Here is a 17321-nt window from a genome sequence, read left to right on the forward strand (position 1 = left end):
GACGTACATGTTTTTATTAGGGAGGGACCTGATATTTTCGATGACGTTATTGTTGCCTGCTGTTTCGCACATGCCGTATCTTACGAGAGGTTGCTAAATGTAATTCCTTGGTTCATGGGTGGTTCATCATGTCGCTGCCGCAACCGAAACTTACGTATCGGGTGTGTTTTTTGGCGTCTGCGATTGGACACTTTGATCAATGCCATTTTTATCCATGGACTGTTCAGAGGTAAACGGTTCGATGTCTGATTTAGCACGCTTGTCGCTATCATCATTTGAAGGCCGTGCGGTATCTTGATCCGTGGCAACACGATTGTTGTGATTATCATCTCGATCCATCAAGTAACTGGTGTCGCCTAGTGATGCTGGCCGCGGACGTCCACCATAGGCAACGCTAGCAAAGGAGACAGTAATATTGCTCTGCTTTTAATGGTTAGGAAAGAGGGTAATTCCTAGTGAAAAGCGAAAATAACTACTAAAGCATAAAGCGAAATTCGTTCCTTGTTTTGATACGCATGTCCCAAGGCAAACGGGCAAGATATTTTGAGAAGAAAAAGGAAAACATAAAGGACTCAAAACATAACACATATCCTTTATGAAATTTTAATCTTTTGTTGGAATAATATATACGTTCTGGATCATAAGAAAAATGTTTGTACATATGTGTTCTTCTTACTGATCTATTATTAACCTGTCTTACATCAAAATCTATTCCACGTAACATAATGGTGTGAGCATACATCATGTTCAGAATGCTTTGTTGTTGTTGTTTTTTTTTACTTTCTTTATAAGTAGCTTTATATAGTAAACGCCTGTGTTCGGAGGAACGATGCGACTAGGTACCGATCTTGCCATATTTTTGAGCCTTTGACGGCTATCGCTAAATCGCAAAGCTAATTCAAACACACGCGACTCGTATGCGTCTTTTTCCTAAAGTTGTGGTATTTAATCGTTAGCAAAAACTCTTAGAAAGCTTGAATATTTAAATATACTACCCAAAAGTTTCAGCTTTGTTTTTATCTTATTTGTTTGTTGTAATGATGAAAAACGTTGTCTATACAAACATAACCGTAGAAAACATAAACTAATTGGCATTTGCGCTTTTATGCAAAAGTTAATTTACAAATGTAGCAACGATACGTGTGACTAATTGTAGAAAGTGTTCTGTTGTTTTTGTTATCCATACTTCGTAACCCAGTGCTATGTACGAGTGTTTTGCAGCTGCCGCATAAATCTATTGTTTGCTTTGTGAATGTGCGTAGATGTTCTATTAAAGTATCATTCTATTCCCAACATTAATAACGATCGAGAAAAATATTTTTTCCAGCTTTGTAAATAATGATTTTAAAATAAATAATAATAGTAAATATAGTTTATATAATTTAAAAGATTAGTAGAATTACTCAAAGTAATATTTTACTGGTTTTGCAAAAGTTAGTTTTTAGCAAGCCTATGTACATATGTGGCAACATAATATCAACTTCAATAACATACCTTTGCTGCCGATTATCTGACTCTCGGCGATGATCGCTTCCCCGATTTGCCCCGTATTCATGAGCATTTACACCACCTCCTCCTCCTCCTCCTGGATATTGTCCCGGGCCATTATGGTGTTCTCCGTAAGACCCGTGAGTATTGATGCTCACTCCGACATGCCCAGTGTTGACCCCATGGTTGGAATCGCTGCTGCCAGCCGTCGTTCCGCTGTTCACATAATTCCAGCTCCCGGAGGGTCTATGAGCACTTTCTCCTCCGCCGTAGCTTAATGCGCTGGGTCTTCCCGTGTTGTGAGCAGAATAGGATCCGCCTTGATTCGAGTAAGCGTTGGATGCCGCCTCTGGGTACCGATTTCTGCAACAGTTCGCTGTTGCCGAGTCCGATGGGTCATAATCGGGTCGATCCGATCCACCATGATGTGAAGGTTGTTTATGTGGATAGTGCTGCTGTGCACTCGGACGATAGCTAGCACTTAGATGACCGGACGAATGCTGATCGTGACCACTGGTTTGGCCACCGTAGCCTGCTTCCGGTGCCGGATGTGATTGAACATGGTATGATGCATGTGCGGACAAGGAAGATGAAGGTGATGATGGTAGTGATGAGGAGGATGATGTCAAGGGACGACTTGCAAAATAATAACCACGTCCAGAATTATCAAAACCAGATATTCCACTGGGGGTTGAAGGAGGGGGTTTATACAAATTTATTTGTTTTTTTTTTTTGACAATATCTACTCATTTCTGCAGGTGCAAAAGTTGTTAGTGTTCCGGATTTACATAAACAATCTACTTTTAAACACATATAATTGTTTCTAAACAAAATACAATACTATCATTCTATCAAACTGTTGGCACCAAAACCGATCGTCTAAGCAAGAGACAAAGGGAATGTCTCTTACCGAAAGTTTAGTACATTTTTCTCAATATTTCTTATATAGACAATGCATCTGTATGTTAATTTTACTATATCTTATATGGTGAAGATCTTACATATGCTCGTCATTGCAGTACTTAAAAGCATTAAAATTAGATGCACTTTTATTGTACACAGTGTTAAAATGCCTCTATTGTGTAACTGTAGTTGATTTGGCGTGTGTTTTAAGAAAACAAAAGTTATTTGATGCATTATTTAAAATGCAATTTTTAATCATTACAACAAAGCATTTGTTCTTTAGTAATAAGCGGCAGAGTGAAATGGTAGTGTTTGAGTAGCATAAGTAATCAGGCAGTGATATGTATATAGGTATATATTTTTGCAAAAATAGCACGTTAACAATCGCACGTCAAACATTAATAATAAAGTAGTAAGAAGCATTCGTTAAATGGAAATTGTAAATCGATTGCTTGAAAATAGCTTTTGCCTATGCTTGGAAATGCGTAACAGAACAAAAAAAAATATATTTACATAAACCTCGTAAAAACATGCAAAGCAAAGTACACGCTATAAATAATTAGTTTTGTTTTTCCTTTCTCTTTTCATTGTGCTACAAATAAGCAAGATATTTAATAAAGCATTTTAAAGTTTTAAGAGCTTGTGTTTGTAAGTTTTGTAAGTACTCCATCGCGTACAAGCGCTCAGAAATACGATTAATAATAATAGTAAGGATTATAGTTGTTGTAGTACCTGTACGTTTGATCCCACGGTCGGAAATTCTTCTGATCGTACTGTCCACCGTAGCTCATTCGATCATCATAGTAACCTTGACCCCCATATAAACGATCTAATTGAGAGAAGAAGGAAAACAAAACAATTCAAAGGTAGTATCTTAGTGTCAGAACATAAAAAAATGGTGATGATGGAGTCACATATTCTAAGCTATAAGTTTACCTCTGTTATTCATTCCGCTGGGATTTCCACGTTGCATCATATAGTAAGCGTACTGTGGGTCAAGATTATCATATCCATTACCACGGTACCCATAGCCGCGCATCATGTCTGTATAGTAAGGCATTCTACTGGCACCTCCGTCATAGTAGTTGGTCCTCATTGCTATACCGGGATAACCATATCCATATCCTCTATCGTCTGGACGTTGCATGTAACGATCATAATCATATCTACAAAATGATAATGTACGCATAAGAGATACTGTGGAACTAATTGCTGATTGTCTATTGCCTTACCCCATGTAAGCAGGCTGTCTGTACGTTCCCGAATAAGATGGCTGCATCATTCCACCTCGGTAGCGATCGTCGAAACCCTCCGGACGATAGTACCAGTTTCGATCGTCTTCGATCGGGCCCATACCACTGTAGTATCCCGTAACACCGGTTTGTCGTCCATAACTCCGCATATCTCTTTCATACCCTGGTCCACAATTGGCACAGTGTCTTCTCGAGTTGTAGTCATCTCTAGCACTACGGTAGAGACTTGCGAGCGATGCGGGTGATGGTGGTTGTGGATCATTAATAAGCTTTGCTGATGTGACAGTACTTTCAGCGGCAAGATTGGCAAGTGTCAGATGCACCGTCAGCAATAGGAATGCAACAGAAAACTGCAATATATTCCAACGCATCGTTGGAAGGTGAAGGAAAATGTTAAAACAAAATATTATAGTACCCATTTTAAGTGTGGCCTAATATGCGTGGTTGCAACAATCAACATGAAGATACACATAATTATTTTTAAATATTTTCTTACATTATCATGATGTGTGATACCATCAAAGCTATTTAAATGGGTACATTAAGGCTGTGTAAAATGTATCAGGTTGCAACATTTGTTTTCTCCTTGATATTCCAATGCCGAAAACACAAAAGCGGATGTGATGTGGCCATGATAGCATTAGAATGTAAAATTTGGCAATGAAAAACTATTATAATACGTGGATTTTTTTTGGTAAATGTAACGCGGCCACTGCAGTACTGCTTGGATTGTTTTGTCCACTAATGATGTCCAGTCATCCCCTAATGTAACACTCGACGGCTAATCCCGCTTCGTAGTACATGCGCCTCATGTGCAAATCCACACGAAGTGGATCTATGCATGGTTAATAAAGCGTATCAAGTGGGCACGAGCATGTTTGCGTAAGTTTGACCAAAAAAACACACCACAGCTAGTGGTTGTCTACTCACTATTTGGTACGATTACATTCTAGCCATCATTACACTGCTCTCTTTTTACATAGAACCTATGTAAGCTAATGTTGTGCTAGTGGTAAAATTAGTTCGTATTGTTAGTTGGGGTTGGGTTGGGAAAAGCGCGTGATTTGATGTAATACGTTCTGAATGGTGCCATTCAAATTGACCGAAAAAAACAGAACCCTAGGTGTTTGAAACCATTTTCCGAATAGCACGTTAATCGCGCACTATTGTTGTTTGGTTTAGCTCTTTGTATGAAATGGAAGTTTTTTCTCTCTCGAAGCTTTCATGTAATGTGTTACATAAACCTTTCCCAGTGTAACTGGTTCTAATCGTTTTTTCTATGTTTTAGCACGGTATGTTACAAGAAGCATAAGAAAAACTATATCGCTATTTAAAAACTATTTGTTCATCGCAGCTTATTTACACTACAATTGTCACGAGTCATTTAAAGAGATTAATTTTTATACTTTTCGCCATATTTCCCTAAACTTACACTTAATGCCACACGTGTCTTTAGTGGAAGAAAGAAGTGTTGATGCATTTTTTAAGTAATGTTCACGTACTTCACAAATTTTCCTTAGAAGTACCGGAAGTCTGGAGGTAATTATATTTATAGTAACTTACCTTCCACATGTTGCTTATGCTAATCACTAAATCACTAATCAAACACTAGAGCACTATAGTCCAAATCGTAGAGAGACTTTCCAATGCTCCTCGCGAAATCCTGTTTCATTGGTTCATCACAAATTTTACCACTTTTTTCCTAGCTTCCGAGTGTGATTCTGTATAGAAGCAGGTCGCTATGAAGCTTTGAAATGAAGTTTTGTATCCAATTACTTGATCATGTACATAACTCGCTGCAGTGTGTAAAAAACGCTCTTGCCGTACGCACTCTCACATTACAAGCACAAACTAATCCTGGTTTAACTGAATGTCCATCACAGTCGGCAGTCGCCAGTGGAATCGGGCAAGAACTTTCGTGGGTGAAGCATTTTATATAATACCCCTTCTAATTTCAATCCATCATCCAACTCACCGGACTCAGAACAACGCGAAGCTTTTTCTCGGCGTGGTATTTTTTTCCCATCTCTCTGTCCACCGCATGTGTCGCATGCTCTTGCCGCGAAAACTATCCACACCGGCAGTCAAGTGGTTATGTTTAGTTTCGTCTCAGTGCACAACACTATTTTGTGCTCAGAAAAGTGTTCCATGCTGGAGTGAGATAGGTCGCGTTGACTGGTGCCATCCTTTATAATTATACTCTCTACCACGCACGTCGCACACAGGTCGAAATCAAGAGCAGAGTGTTCTACAATTTCCATCTATTGGAGGAAAATGTAACACGTAAGCAAATGACCGGTGACAGCACGAAAGGGGAAGCGATGGATCATCATTGTGACAAGTTCACAGACCGCAACTAGTAAACCCTAATGGAGTTTGGACGCACGTTGCCCTCAAGCATGGAAAATTCAAACCAACGTTTATCATTCCCCGATGATCACAACCTCATCCAGCATAGTCCACCGGGACGGCGACGACCTCTCCGTTCTATCCGGTTGCGCAGAGGCGCGTGAAAATCAACACGCTGCAGCATATTTGGGCTTGCGGAGAGGCCATTAGCATTCTCACCTCATCATACATGCGTTTTGCATCGTTCTTTAGGGTGGATGTCTGGATATTTGCTGTGTTTTGCCTCTGAGGAAACAATTGAAGAGTTAAAACACTGATCAATTCTTCTGTACGATGCTCCCAAGCGCAGGGAACTTTAATATTCTGCCTCGAGGCGGAAATAAAATTTAGCGAGCGGTTGTTGAACTAAAACACAGAAAATGTATTTTCATGAACTATCTTGCACTAATGCCACGATTGTAGGTATATTTCGCACAATTGTTTCTTATGATAATAACCTGCACTTCTTTCGCTTGGAATTTGCTTAACACACCTGCTTTGAAGCAACATGTGTTTTCACTCAACTCAACGTAATGATATATTTTTTTTTATTGTAATACATAGCTTAGAAACGTAAGAGAATGATCGATTTTTCTTTCCTTCCCTTCATTGAAGTCATTCGTTAGGTGGGGTAAATCCTTCCGATTCTATACTAACGATATTATACACCTGGAAAAATATTCATCTCCAGTACTGTCCCTATAGACCTTATTTCCCAGAACCTTGAAATAAGGTTACCCTTGGAATGCCGAAAAACCTTCACATCGTGCTCTGGGCTTTTTTTTTGTGAAGAAACTACAGGCCACCCAAAATCCAAGTCCGGCTGTTATGAATTTAATTTGCTTACGGTAGCAGAACGGAAACAAAGAACTTTCCGTGTGTTGGAGCCACCGGATGGCTGGACTTGAATGCTGACACTGGCCGAAATACAATAAAACACGAAGTAGTGCGTATTAAACATTTTGCCATAAATTAGAACATACAATAAAACGTTGTGTAAATGTAAGATGTACTACTAACATTATAGTACGTACATTACACTTTCAGTACAAAAAGCGATAAACAACGTAAATGAACAAAATGAAGATCGGTTGGTTTGATGCTTGATTAAGTATATTGTTTATTGAAGTTGGTCATATTTTCTCGCAGATGGTATCGGTTTCCTGTCCAGCAATCCGCAGCGTTTAATTTTGTGGGAGTGCTGGCAATGATTTGCTGCATAGACAAAATTTTATGTGACGTTAATTTAGGAACTTTTTAAATATTTTTTTAAAAGAATACTTACACATTAACAGGAATATCTTTGCCATTTAATGCATCGACATCTAGCGCATAAACTGGAACAGAGAAAAGAAGGAAGATGGCAACGAGCACCAACAAGAAGAATGCTAGATTAGGCATGTTTGCGTTAGTCTTTTACTCAAAGTTTTCAAACTAAACTTAAGCTATTGTGCAAAATAGTGCCCGCTTTTATACAAAACGAACTGGTGGAGATAAGCATGGAAGCAACAATTATTAAGCAACAATTAAAAACAAAGATCGTGATTCATTCTAAAGCACGACAATATGTATGCACGATTCTACTTTGATGAACGTGTCGCAAGCTCATGAAGCGAATATAAAAAATTATTATTGCTTTTCTAAAATGTATCTTTACTTGTTCAAGAATAGAAAAGGTGCAACAAAGTCATTATATGTCATGACTTTGTTGCACCTTTTCAAAACAAAATACAACTATCACATTATGCGTGCTCGGTTAACCCAGCAAATATGAAGGGAGTGCGGGCTAGTGTATTGTAAAGTCGATTGATTTTAGTGATTCTTTGGGTACAATGGAAAGAAATAGAAAACATATAATGCAGTACTAAAGATCTTCCTAGTTTATTCTGATTTTATTCTTTAGCGCACTTATACAATTTAAATTAATAACATAATCTTATTGTGGTATTATGTTGTACGTTTCTGTCGACCAGCTTGCCTTAACGATATGGAGCCATGAAGTACGTATTGGGAGGGGGGACTTTATTGCTTTCAGTTAGGAAAAAATGAGAAATTTGAAAGATCATAAAACCTACTATTTCTGCGACTTCTTTCCGTTTGTCGTACTACTTTGTAACACTGCAAATATTGCAAAAATCTAATTCAATGGTTAGCCTGCAAAGTTACTAAGTAACTTACCTAAAATCTGTAGCATTGACTTTGATCATCGTTCGCTGCGTTATGTACAGTATTATTTACAAATCTTTGGTTAGCTGACGCTGACTATGTCCGTACTTGCTCTTTTAAAGAATTGATTTTCACCGAAACAAGTGGTCTTAAGTAATAAACTAAGTGGTGCATTTCATAAACATCAGGAATTATCGTTAAATTATAGAATGTCTTAGAAACATCATTTCTTTCGATGCACCGATGCTAGAACTCAATCCTCCATATGCTCTCCTGATGTTGTGTCATAAAAGATCATGTAACCTTCTTACCATTGATCCCCTTACTCAGCGTCCCACTCGAACCTGCGGATATCTTTATGCTATCTCTACTGAACATTGTGGTATTTTGCACCAAAGGATTCTCTGAGTGGATGAGGTTGCTTTTGGTCGCATTTGAATCGTGATTAATTTTGGCACCTTGCGCTAGCAAATATTCATTTGCCGCAATATCATCTCGAAACGCTAGAAAACCAAGCTGTGCATGGGAGGCTTCGTTCAGGGCGCGTGAACGTATGCAGGCCCGGTACTGGTCGGGAGTAAGCCGCTGATTCGAGGATAACGACATCACTGGGCCGGTGCACACTTTCGGATGCCAGATATGGAAAACTCCCGGATCGGTAGCCCGTATTACCTTGATATGGGATCGAACGTACTTGCGATAGAGCATTACATCTTCTCCGCCCCAGCCGATGATCTCTTCGTCAAAGCCACGCACTCGTAAAAAGTCGGAACGATACTGGCAGGTCATACCGTATCCAAAGTCTCTCCAAAACCCGGAATCCTTCGAGATGACCAACTGATCCGTCTCCGGAGGCACATCTTTGCCCTGCAGTGTATAGACGACGTGTGGATTGTAAAGACTGAAGACCACTGGATAATATACCTAAAGTTACAATGGAGTTAGTCTTCATTTCAAGGACATGCTTATAGCTGATTAATTACCTTTTTGTTTGGTTTGGTGTTCCATCTACATCTATCTAGGAATTTAGCACTAAATACGATATCGACATCACACATGAACAACAGTATGTCGCTGTTTCTACCTGCTTGGGAGTTCCATACATTTTCCGCACCAACTCTTAACGCTTTTGCTGTAAAGTGTAAATCGACATGTTGAATGAAATAATTAATTTGATAATAGGTTCCCTCACTGCCAACTTACCTCGGGAAAATGTTTCATTGAGTGCGAGAAGTTTCAAGTTGGAATTAGTAGCTCCACTGTTTTTCATTCCAATTACTCGAGTCATGATGGTTCGCGCCTCCGATAGACCTTCTTCGCCGAAATAAACGACGGTTAGATGCACGCGCCGATCATGCTTCAGAGCTATCTTTACATATTTCTCCATAAAGCTTTGAAACGTATTAATGCGCCCGGACAGCGGAAGGATAATATAAATTATTTCTTTTTCGTGTTGCTTCGGATACGCTTCCAACTGCACTGTTTGCAGCGATGCAAACGGTCGCATGACTATCAGCTTCGTGGTACCGTGCGTGTGCGATTCATGATGCGGCGTCACTTGCTGTTGCTGTTGAGTTCGATTCTGGAATTCCTTCGTACGGAAGTACAGCTCATACTGTGTACCAGTGGTGGGCTCGTTGCGATATATGCCCTCAATGAAATCATCTAACGTGTAGCGTTGAGCGGCTACTGAAATGTTCCGATTAAGCGTCTCCAATCCCTTGTTTAGAGCGTTTAAAAGATCCTTTCTTTTGTAGCCAATTGGTTTTTCGACGACCCGTTTTCCGAGTCCAAGTTCGATTGGATAGACCCGGCTGAAGGTGAAGTGATTGAAAGGGATCAGTTCGTACTCGTTGTTTAGCGGCAAACCGTGCAATATCTCGGCCGAACCCACTTGCCGTCTTATGAATGCAGTACAATCATGTAACATTTGTGGTGGTTGGGCAGCGTTTGCTAGTATCGAGCTACTGTCATTTGATAAAGAATTGTAAGAAGTTCCATCCGCTGCGCCTGTTTGCAGCATACCTATTCCAGCACTGTTTAATCTATTTTTTAACTGTAAGATCTGGAGTTTTAAAGCTTTAATTTCAGCCGTCAGTTTCGCTACCTCTTTGAGATTTTCTTCCTCACGCTGTTGCAGCATTTGCAAGTAACCGTTCTGCTGCTGTTCAGCATCTGATTGGTAGTGGTTTTCTTGCTGAGCATATTCGATTGCCAACGGAGGCTTTCGTTCACCAATGTAGTTGACTTCAGCATCAACTTCTGCCCCATTACCAGCATCACCAATGATTGATCCATTTTCTTTAACTATTAGTCCTCCCAAACCACAGCGGGTTAATACCATCAGTGATATAAGCGTGACGGACGATATCAGTAGTAATAGCCTGGCCAGCAGCTTTGATCCCACCAAGCGTACCATTCTTACAAGTCACGCGGGAAATCGGTTAAACATTGGAAGTAGATTCGCTGTAATGTTTTCATAATGTAATGCAGAAAATGATAATGTAATGCAAGGAATATGCTTACCTATAACATTATATTGCCGCTTGTAATTTTTAAGTCTGTTCTAGTTCTTGTTGGTCGGCTCGCTGAATCCAGTATCCCCTAATCTTAGCAAGGTGATTTTACATCGACAGCCAGAAAAAAAGAGTAAAGAATAAAACGATTATTCGTAATGCTTTGAGTTAATTTACATTTCAACGAATGCTGGCAAATATTTGAATTTTTCATTACAGTGAAATATTTCATTCCTCATAATGGCGGAGCCTTTACTGTCACTTTGAAACCAACATGGCACACGTCTGAGCAGGCTTAATGACGTAGCCTTTTTTTAACTCATTTTGATTGGGTGTGCGCGTGTGTGAGCTCATCATCTTGTTTTTCTGTGGTCCGTGAACTTGTGGATTAACTTTTATTTACTTAACACAAGGTAAAAAAACTAGGATTACGCTGTCTATTCGCTATTTATCTATAATGTGAGAGAAATACGAGTGTTTTCCAATTCGATCTATATTGCAATCTGGCTAAAATATCGCATCAATCATCGACATCGTACGAGGAAGTAGGTGTGTGTGTGTGTGGCGTGTGTGTTTTTTATTTGCTCGCAGCAGTGCAGCTCTTGTAATATTTCTTGCTTTCAGCTATGAATCACAGCCTACAAGGCTGATTACCTGATAATGTACAAAGCTGCACAGAAAAGTATAGAAGAAAATCAGTATTGATGGTCCTCACTGTAATTTTAATTCGTCTATCGAATTTGGGCGACCTGAACCTGTAGCTACATTCGTGTCTTTAAATTGCAATAGATAGAATGGAAATTCCTTTACATGATTTGTTCAACGACAAGAAGAAATAACATCAAACATAGATGGGACAAGCCCAGCTGCATTCCATAGAATTGCTAGAGTAGATTGTTGGTAAATGAGTGACGAAATACTTTCATCAGCATTCTTTAAATGTTTTATATTCCACAGACTCCCTTTCAGAAAATAAAACGATTCAATCATGTCGAATCCTGAAGCTGGAAACTCAAATGGGTAAGTGTACAAAAAGGTTCATACATTTGATGATGGTATAGTAGTTTTAGCATAGTGCTGAAATAGCACTATCTAACTGTAATATTATAATAGAGTTAGAAGTAGTTCTAAACTGGGAAGTTTAGAAAATAATGTAGAGGTAATTGTTTAACAAACTAATCGTTATTCTGTTGCTGGCTTTCGATCACCTTCGATTAATCAGTTTTCCTAAATTACCGCCTCCACCAACGGACAGTACGCAGCCGTCCGGCGCCAACGGATCCAACAATGCCACCAACAATCGATTGAAGCAAACACAGGCGCAGGTTGACGAAGTGGTCGGAATCATGCGCGTGAACGTGGAAAAAGTATTAGAACGGGACCAAAAACTTTCCGAATTGGATCAACGAGCCGATGCACTACAGCACGGTGCATCGCAATTTGAACAGCAGGCCGGCAAACTGAAGAGAAAACAATGGTGGGCCAACATGAAAATGATGATCATCATGGGCGTCATTGGCGTAGTGCTGCTAATAATTATCATTCGTAAGTAGTACCGCCCGAGAAAATATTCCCGGAACTAATATCCCTTATTTCCTTTGCTGCTCGAACGTACAAGAAAATCGCTGTAGGTGTAAGCGTTATGGTCCTTTGTTTTCAGATAATGTCCCATTTGTTTCATTGTTGTACAGTTCATATTTTTATGTTCATCAAACTGGGAACCATTACAGCATACATGTTGAGTAGCTACAGTAAAGCTAGTGAGATGCACATACGATTCGTAATGATGTCGATGACGACGATTTTTTAATGCTTAGCATAACGGCCTTTTGGACTGCTGTTATCATTTGTTCCTTTTCACAATCTCATTGTAAATGCCATTACGTGTTTAAAGTAAATGCAAATTATTGTTTGCGAGATATAAACTATTATCCGTTCAAAGCAGGAAGGACATATGTACATTTTTGTTTTTCGACGCTATGTTTCCTCTTCCTTGTTTTATTTCGAATGTTTTTCTTTTTTTTTCTTTTCAGTGTCCATCATTTATTAATAATGACATTTTACACTTGCATTATTATACATACTCAAATAATCGTTCTTAAATCACATTGTAAGCATTTGTTCCAATGAATATTTTCAAAACAGATTTGTGATATCTTCGTCACGTGCTATCATAGTTGCAATAGCAAATGAATAATTCCAGTACGTTCACACATATCTAGTACGGTTCTTAATTGCTTCCCCAATCGTCATTAGTTGGAACAGACGTAATTCAAATGGAAAAAAATATGTATATGGATAAATCCACTAACAGCATATATTCATCAAGAATGACGTTGGAAATATGGTACTGCTATCATGCTATTATGTTCACTTTTCAAATGTATAAGTAACGTTACATTTTATGTTGCAATTGTCTTCTTAAGGAACTTAAGGAACTTTCTATCCTAGATAAATATATCAAATTATATTATGTTTGTGTATTCGTTAATCACTAAAACATACATTCATGTTGTTTTTATTCTGGAGAAATGTTCAAAACGCATAAATTGGTCAAACTTATATTCTCAGATGACAATCACGGAACACATAAAAATGTAATACCGACTGCTTACATGCGGATTTAAACTTTTGGCTAAGCTTGGTGTTAATAGTGTTTGTTTTGTGTTGTCCATGCCCATGTTGTCCCAATGGAAAGTATTTAAAATGGAATTTATGTTATGTAAAGGCGCCTTTTTTTAAATATTATGTTACACTTGGTGGAAATTTGAAATTGGAAGTCTAGTTCTACGGATCGAAGTAAATAAAAATTTATCGGAGGTAAAATCAATTTCACCCATTCATCCATTGGTCATCTTCGACAAGTAAAGGGGTTGTGAATATGTAAATATATTGTACAATGGACTGTTTTTACGGACAAGGTATGCTTTACATTGCCGACTGTATATCATTTTGACGCAGTTCAACATTAAACTAATAGCAATCTTTTTGCTTCATACACAGTTTGGATTGTTCCGGGTGGTGGATCTTCCAGTTCTCCTTCGATTGAATCAACCACAACGGTTAAGCCAGAAATAACCGACACACCACAGCAATGATAGCCCCCAAACATGTTTTAAGTATAGATTTTGAGTTGAAACCCCAAACATGTTCGTTGAAAGCAATAACATTTATAAAAGGGAAACATATATTTTTATACGAGCTTATTATTGAATAATCATATCTATATTATTGTGGAAAGCAAGCTCATTATCTGCTGTAGAACAGCAACATTATTCTCCTGCAACGTTTTTCTATCCGTCTGAATGTTATTTTCTTTGTGTATGAATATTGTTATTTCATTGATAACTTAACACTAAATATGTATTGAATATGGAAAAGGTAAAACAAACCAAGGAAGGCAAATAACGGATAAACGAAGAATATCTGCAGAGGTTATGTAATTTACTTATATCAAATATCACATTAAATTACCATTTGTTTTCATTTGACAGCTTTGTCTTTTGTGTTCTTAAAGTTTAAATTATGTTACAATCTTTGTTATTTAACAAAACGTTTTCCGCGTCGATTGTCGCAAACGATCATCACGAAAAGGAACGGTTTTCTGAATTTTGGTACTAAGAGAATATACTGCGAAAGAGGTAACACTAATTCTGCTGCGCATTCCTTTGCATATTTTCGGCTGATAAAATGAAAACTTTTTGCGCCGCAAATTGAATACCATTCTAAGGCCGAAAAGAACTGCGCGAATTTGTTGCAATAAGTTTCTTTTCACTCAAATAATGCTTTAAAAGAAGAAAAGAATAAAAAATAACAAAAAAAATTTTAAAAAAATTTCTACTTGAAAATTTCATAAGGGGTACCCCTTGCCATTTTTTTGAGAAATTTAGCAAAATTTAAAAATTTGTTTTATTTTAATGCGAAATTGTTACAATAAGTTTCTTTTCACTCAAATAATGCTTTAAATTAAAAAAAAGCATACAAAAAATTAAAAAAATAAAAAAATCTACAAATTTACCAATCTCCAAGGCTCATTTTTGCACCAAGTTTGGTCTATAATTCGGTCAGTATCCAACGGATCGCCAATCTTTGCCTGTGGTCGATAGATGGCATCAATGGCTACATTTTCTTCTTGGACAGCCATGCCCTCAGATGTCTGTGCCAGGAGTTATTCGAGGAACCAAATTCCTTACCCTGTTTGAGAAAATGTAAAATTTTCCTCATTTTTGCACCAAATTTTGCCTATAACTCGGTTGGTATCCAACGGATCGCCAATCTTTGCCTGTGGTCGCTAGATGGCATCAATGGCTACATTTTCTTCTTGGAAGGCCATGCCCTCAGATGTCTGTGCCAGAAGTTATGCGAAGAACCAAGTTCCTTACCCTGTTTGAGAAAATGTAAAATGTTCCTCATTTTTCTGCAATTCAGCAAAATTTTTAAATGTGATATATTTTATTGCGAATTTGTTGCAATAAGTTTCTTTTCACTCAAATATTGCTTTAAATTAAAAAAAGAATAAAAAATCAGAAAAAAATTTCAAAAAAATTTTCCACTCGAAAATTTCATAAGGGGTACCCCTTGCCATTTTTTTGAGAAATTTAGCAAAATTTAAAAAATTGTTTTATTTTAATGCGAAATTGTTGCAATTAGTTCCTTTTCACTCAAACAATGCTTTAAATTAAAAAAAGGTAAAAAATAATGAAAAAAATTGAAAAAATCTATCAATTTGTCAATCCACTAAGGCCCATTTTCGCACCAAGTTTTGCCTATAACTCGGTCGGTATCTAACGGATCTCCAATCTTTGCCTGTGGTCGATAGATGGCATCAATGGCTACATTTTCTTCTTGGACGGCCATGCCCTCAGATGTCTGTGCCAGAAGTTATGCGAGGAACCAAGTTCCTTACCCTGTTTGAGAAAATGTAAAATTTTCCTCATTTTCGCACCAAATTTTGCCTATAACTCGGTCGGTTTCTAACGGATCTCCAATCTTTGCCTATGGTCGATAGATGGCATCAATGGCTACATTTTCTTCTTGGACGGCCATGCCCTCAGATGTCTGTGCCAGAAGTTATGCGAGGAACCAAGTTCCTTACCCTGTTTGAAAAAATGTAAAATGTTCCTCATTTTTCTACAATTCAGCAAAATTTTTAAATGTGATATATTTTATTGCGAATTTGTTGCAATAAGTTTCTTTTCACTCAAATATTGCTTTAAATTAAAAAAAGAATAAAAAATCAGAAAAAAATTTCAAAAAAATTTTCCACTCGAAAATTTCATAAGGGGTACCCCTTGCCATTTTTTTGAGAAATTTAGCAAAATTTAAAAAATTGTTTTATTTTAATGCGAAATTGTTGCAATTAGTTCCTTTTCACTCAAACAATGCTTTAAATTAAAAAAAGGTAAAAAATAATGAAAAAATTGAAAAAATCTATCAATTTGTCAATCCACTAAGGCCCATTTTCGCACCAAGTTTTGCCTATAACTCGGTCGGTATCTAACGGATCTCCAATCTTTGCCTATGGTCGATAGATGGCATCAATGGCTACATTTTCTTCTTGGACGGCCATGCCCTCAGATGTCTGTGCCAGAAGTTATGCGAGGAACCAAGTTCCTTACCCTGTTTGAGAAAATGTAAAATTTTCCTCATTTTTCTGCAATTCAGCAAAATTTTTAAATGTGATATATTTTATTGCGAATTTGTTGCAATAAGTTTCTTTTCACTCAAATATTGCTTTAAATTAAAAAAAGAATAAAAAATCAGAAAAAAATTTCAAAAAAATTTTCCACTCGAAAATTTCATAAGGGGTACCTTGCCATTTTTTTGAGAAATTTAGCAAAATTTAAAAAATTGTTTTATTTTAATGCGAAATTGTTGCAATTAGTTCCTTTTCACTCAAACAATGCTTTAAATTAAAAAAAGGTAAAAAATAATGAAAAAATTGAAAAAATCTATCAATTTGTCAATCCACTAAGGCCCATTTTCGCACCAAGTTTTGCCTATAACTCGGTCGGTATCTAACGGATCTCCAATCTTTGCCTATGGTCGATAGATGGCATCAATGGCTACATTTTCTTCTTGGACGGCCATGCCCTCAGATGTCTGTGCCAGAAGTTATGCGAGGAACCAAGTTCCTTACCCTGTTTGAGAAAATGTAAAATTTTCCTCATTTTCGCACCAAATTTTGCCTATAACTCGGTCGGTATCTAACGGATCTCCAATCTTTGCCTGTGGTCGATAGATGGCATCAATGGCTACATTTTCTTCTTGGACGGCCATGCCCTCAGATGTCTGTGCCAGAAGTTATGCGAGGAACCAAGTTCCTTACCCTGTTTGAGAAAATGTAAAATGTTCCTCATTTTTCTGCAATTCAGCAAAATTTTTAAATGTGATATATTTTATTGCGAATTTGTTGCAATAAGTTTCTTTTCACTCAAATATTGCTTTAAATTAAAAAAAGAATAAAAAATCAGAAAAAAATTTCAAAAAAATTTTCCACTCGAAAATTTCATAAGGGGTACCCCTTGCCATTTTTTTGAGAAATTTAGCAAAATTTAAAAATTTGTTTTATTTTAATGCGAAATTGTTGCAATTAGTTCCTTTTCAC

At 37.5% G+C, this 17321-nt stretch overlaps 3 protein-coding genes across 17 annotated transcripts in view; 1 reads left to right on the forward strand and 2 right to left on the reverse strand.

Moving 5' to 3' along the window:
- Positions 1-95: 95 nt before the first annotated feature.
- On the reverse strand, positions 96-5712 carry LOC125767273 (filaggrin-2). 3 transcript variants are annotated; one of them, XM_049433694.1, is made up of 6 exons: positions 5208-5712; positions 3624-3994; positions 3328-3557; positions 3124-3220; positions 1495-2172; positions 96-394 (listed from the first exon to the last, which is right to left on the reverse strand). In XM_049433694.1, exons 1-6 carry the CDS (start codon positions 5214-5216, stop codon positions 151-153), a joined length of 1629 nt encoding a protein of 542 aa, XP_049289651.1. In that variant the 5' UTR covers positions 5217-5712; the 3' UTR covers positions 96-150. The 3 variants fall into 3 exon arrangements, with proteins under 3 accessions (XP_049289651.1, XP_049289650.1, XP_049289649.1); XM_049433693.1 differs by lacking the exon at positions 5208-5712 and having other exon boundaries at positions 1495-2124; positions 3624-5186; XM_049433692.1 differs by lacking the exon at positions 5208-5712 and having other exon boundaries at positions 3624-5186.
- A 1415-nt stretch (positions 5713-7127) lies between these two features.
- The window catches only part of LOC125767271 (chondroitin sulfate N-acetylgalactosaminyltransferase 1), a 32331-nt gene continuing 22137 nt past the window's right edge, over positions 7128-17321 (reverse strand). For 3 of the 5 annotated variants that reach the window (XM_049433688.1, XM_049433690.1, XM_049433685.1), the window contains exons 3-7: positions 10725-10807; positions 9402-10664; positions 9182-9330; positions 7318-9122; positions 7128-7247 (exon numbers count right to left, since the gene is read on the reverse strand). In XM_049433688.1, coding sequence (XP_049289645.1) covers positions 8493-9122; positions 9182-9330; positions 9402-10617 — 1995 coding nt within the window. In that variant the 5' untranslated portion in view covers positions 10618-10664; positions 10725-10807 and the 3' untranslated portion in view covers positions 7128-7247; positions 7318-8492. The remainder of the gene's footprint in view (positions 7248-7317; positions 9123-9181; positions 9331-9401; positions 10665-10724; positions 10808-17321) is intronic. The other 2 variants (XM_049433689.1, XM_049433687.1) reach the window with 1 other exon arrangement.
- LOC125767299 (synaptobrevin-1) lies at positions 10999-14139 on the forward strand. 9 transcript variants are annotated; one of them, XR_007418755.1, is made up of 5 exons: positions 10999-11127; positions 11672-11734; positions 11937-12259; positions 12748-13635; positions 13718-14139. XR_007418755.1 is itself a non-coding variant. In XM_049433740.1 (4 exons), exons 2-4 carry the CDS (start codon positions 11703-11705, stop codon positions 13810-13812), a joined length of 450 nt encoding a protein of 149 aa, XP_049289697.1. In that variant the 5' UTR covers positions 10999-11127; positions 11672-11702; the 3' UTR covers positions 13813-14139. The 9 variants fall into 9 exon arrangements, 8 of the variants coding, with proteins under 8 accessions (XP_049289697.1, XP_049289701.1, XP_049289699.1 ...); XM_049433740.1 differs by lacking the exon at positions 12748-13635; XM_049433744.1 differs by lacking the exon at positions 12748-13635 and having other exon boundaries at positions 11970-12259.

Source organism: Anopheles funestus, chromosome 3RL (assembly GCF_943734845.2).
Source record: "Anopheles funestus chromosome 3RL, idAnoFuneDA-416_04, whole genome shotgun sequence".
Lineage (NCBI taxonomy): Eukaryota > Metazoa > Arthropoda > Insecta > Diptera > Culicidae > Anopheles > Anopheles funestus.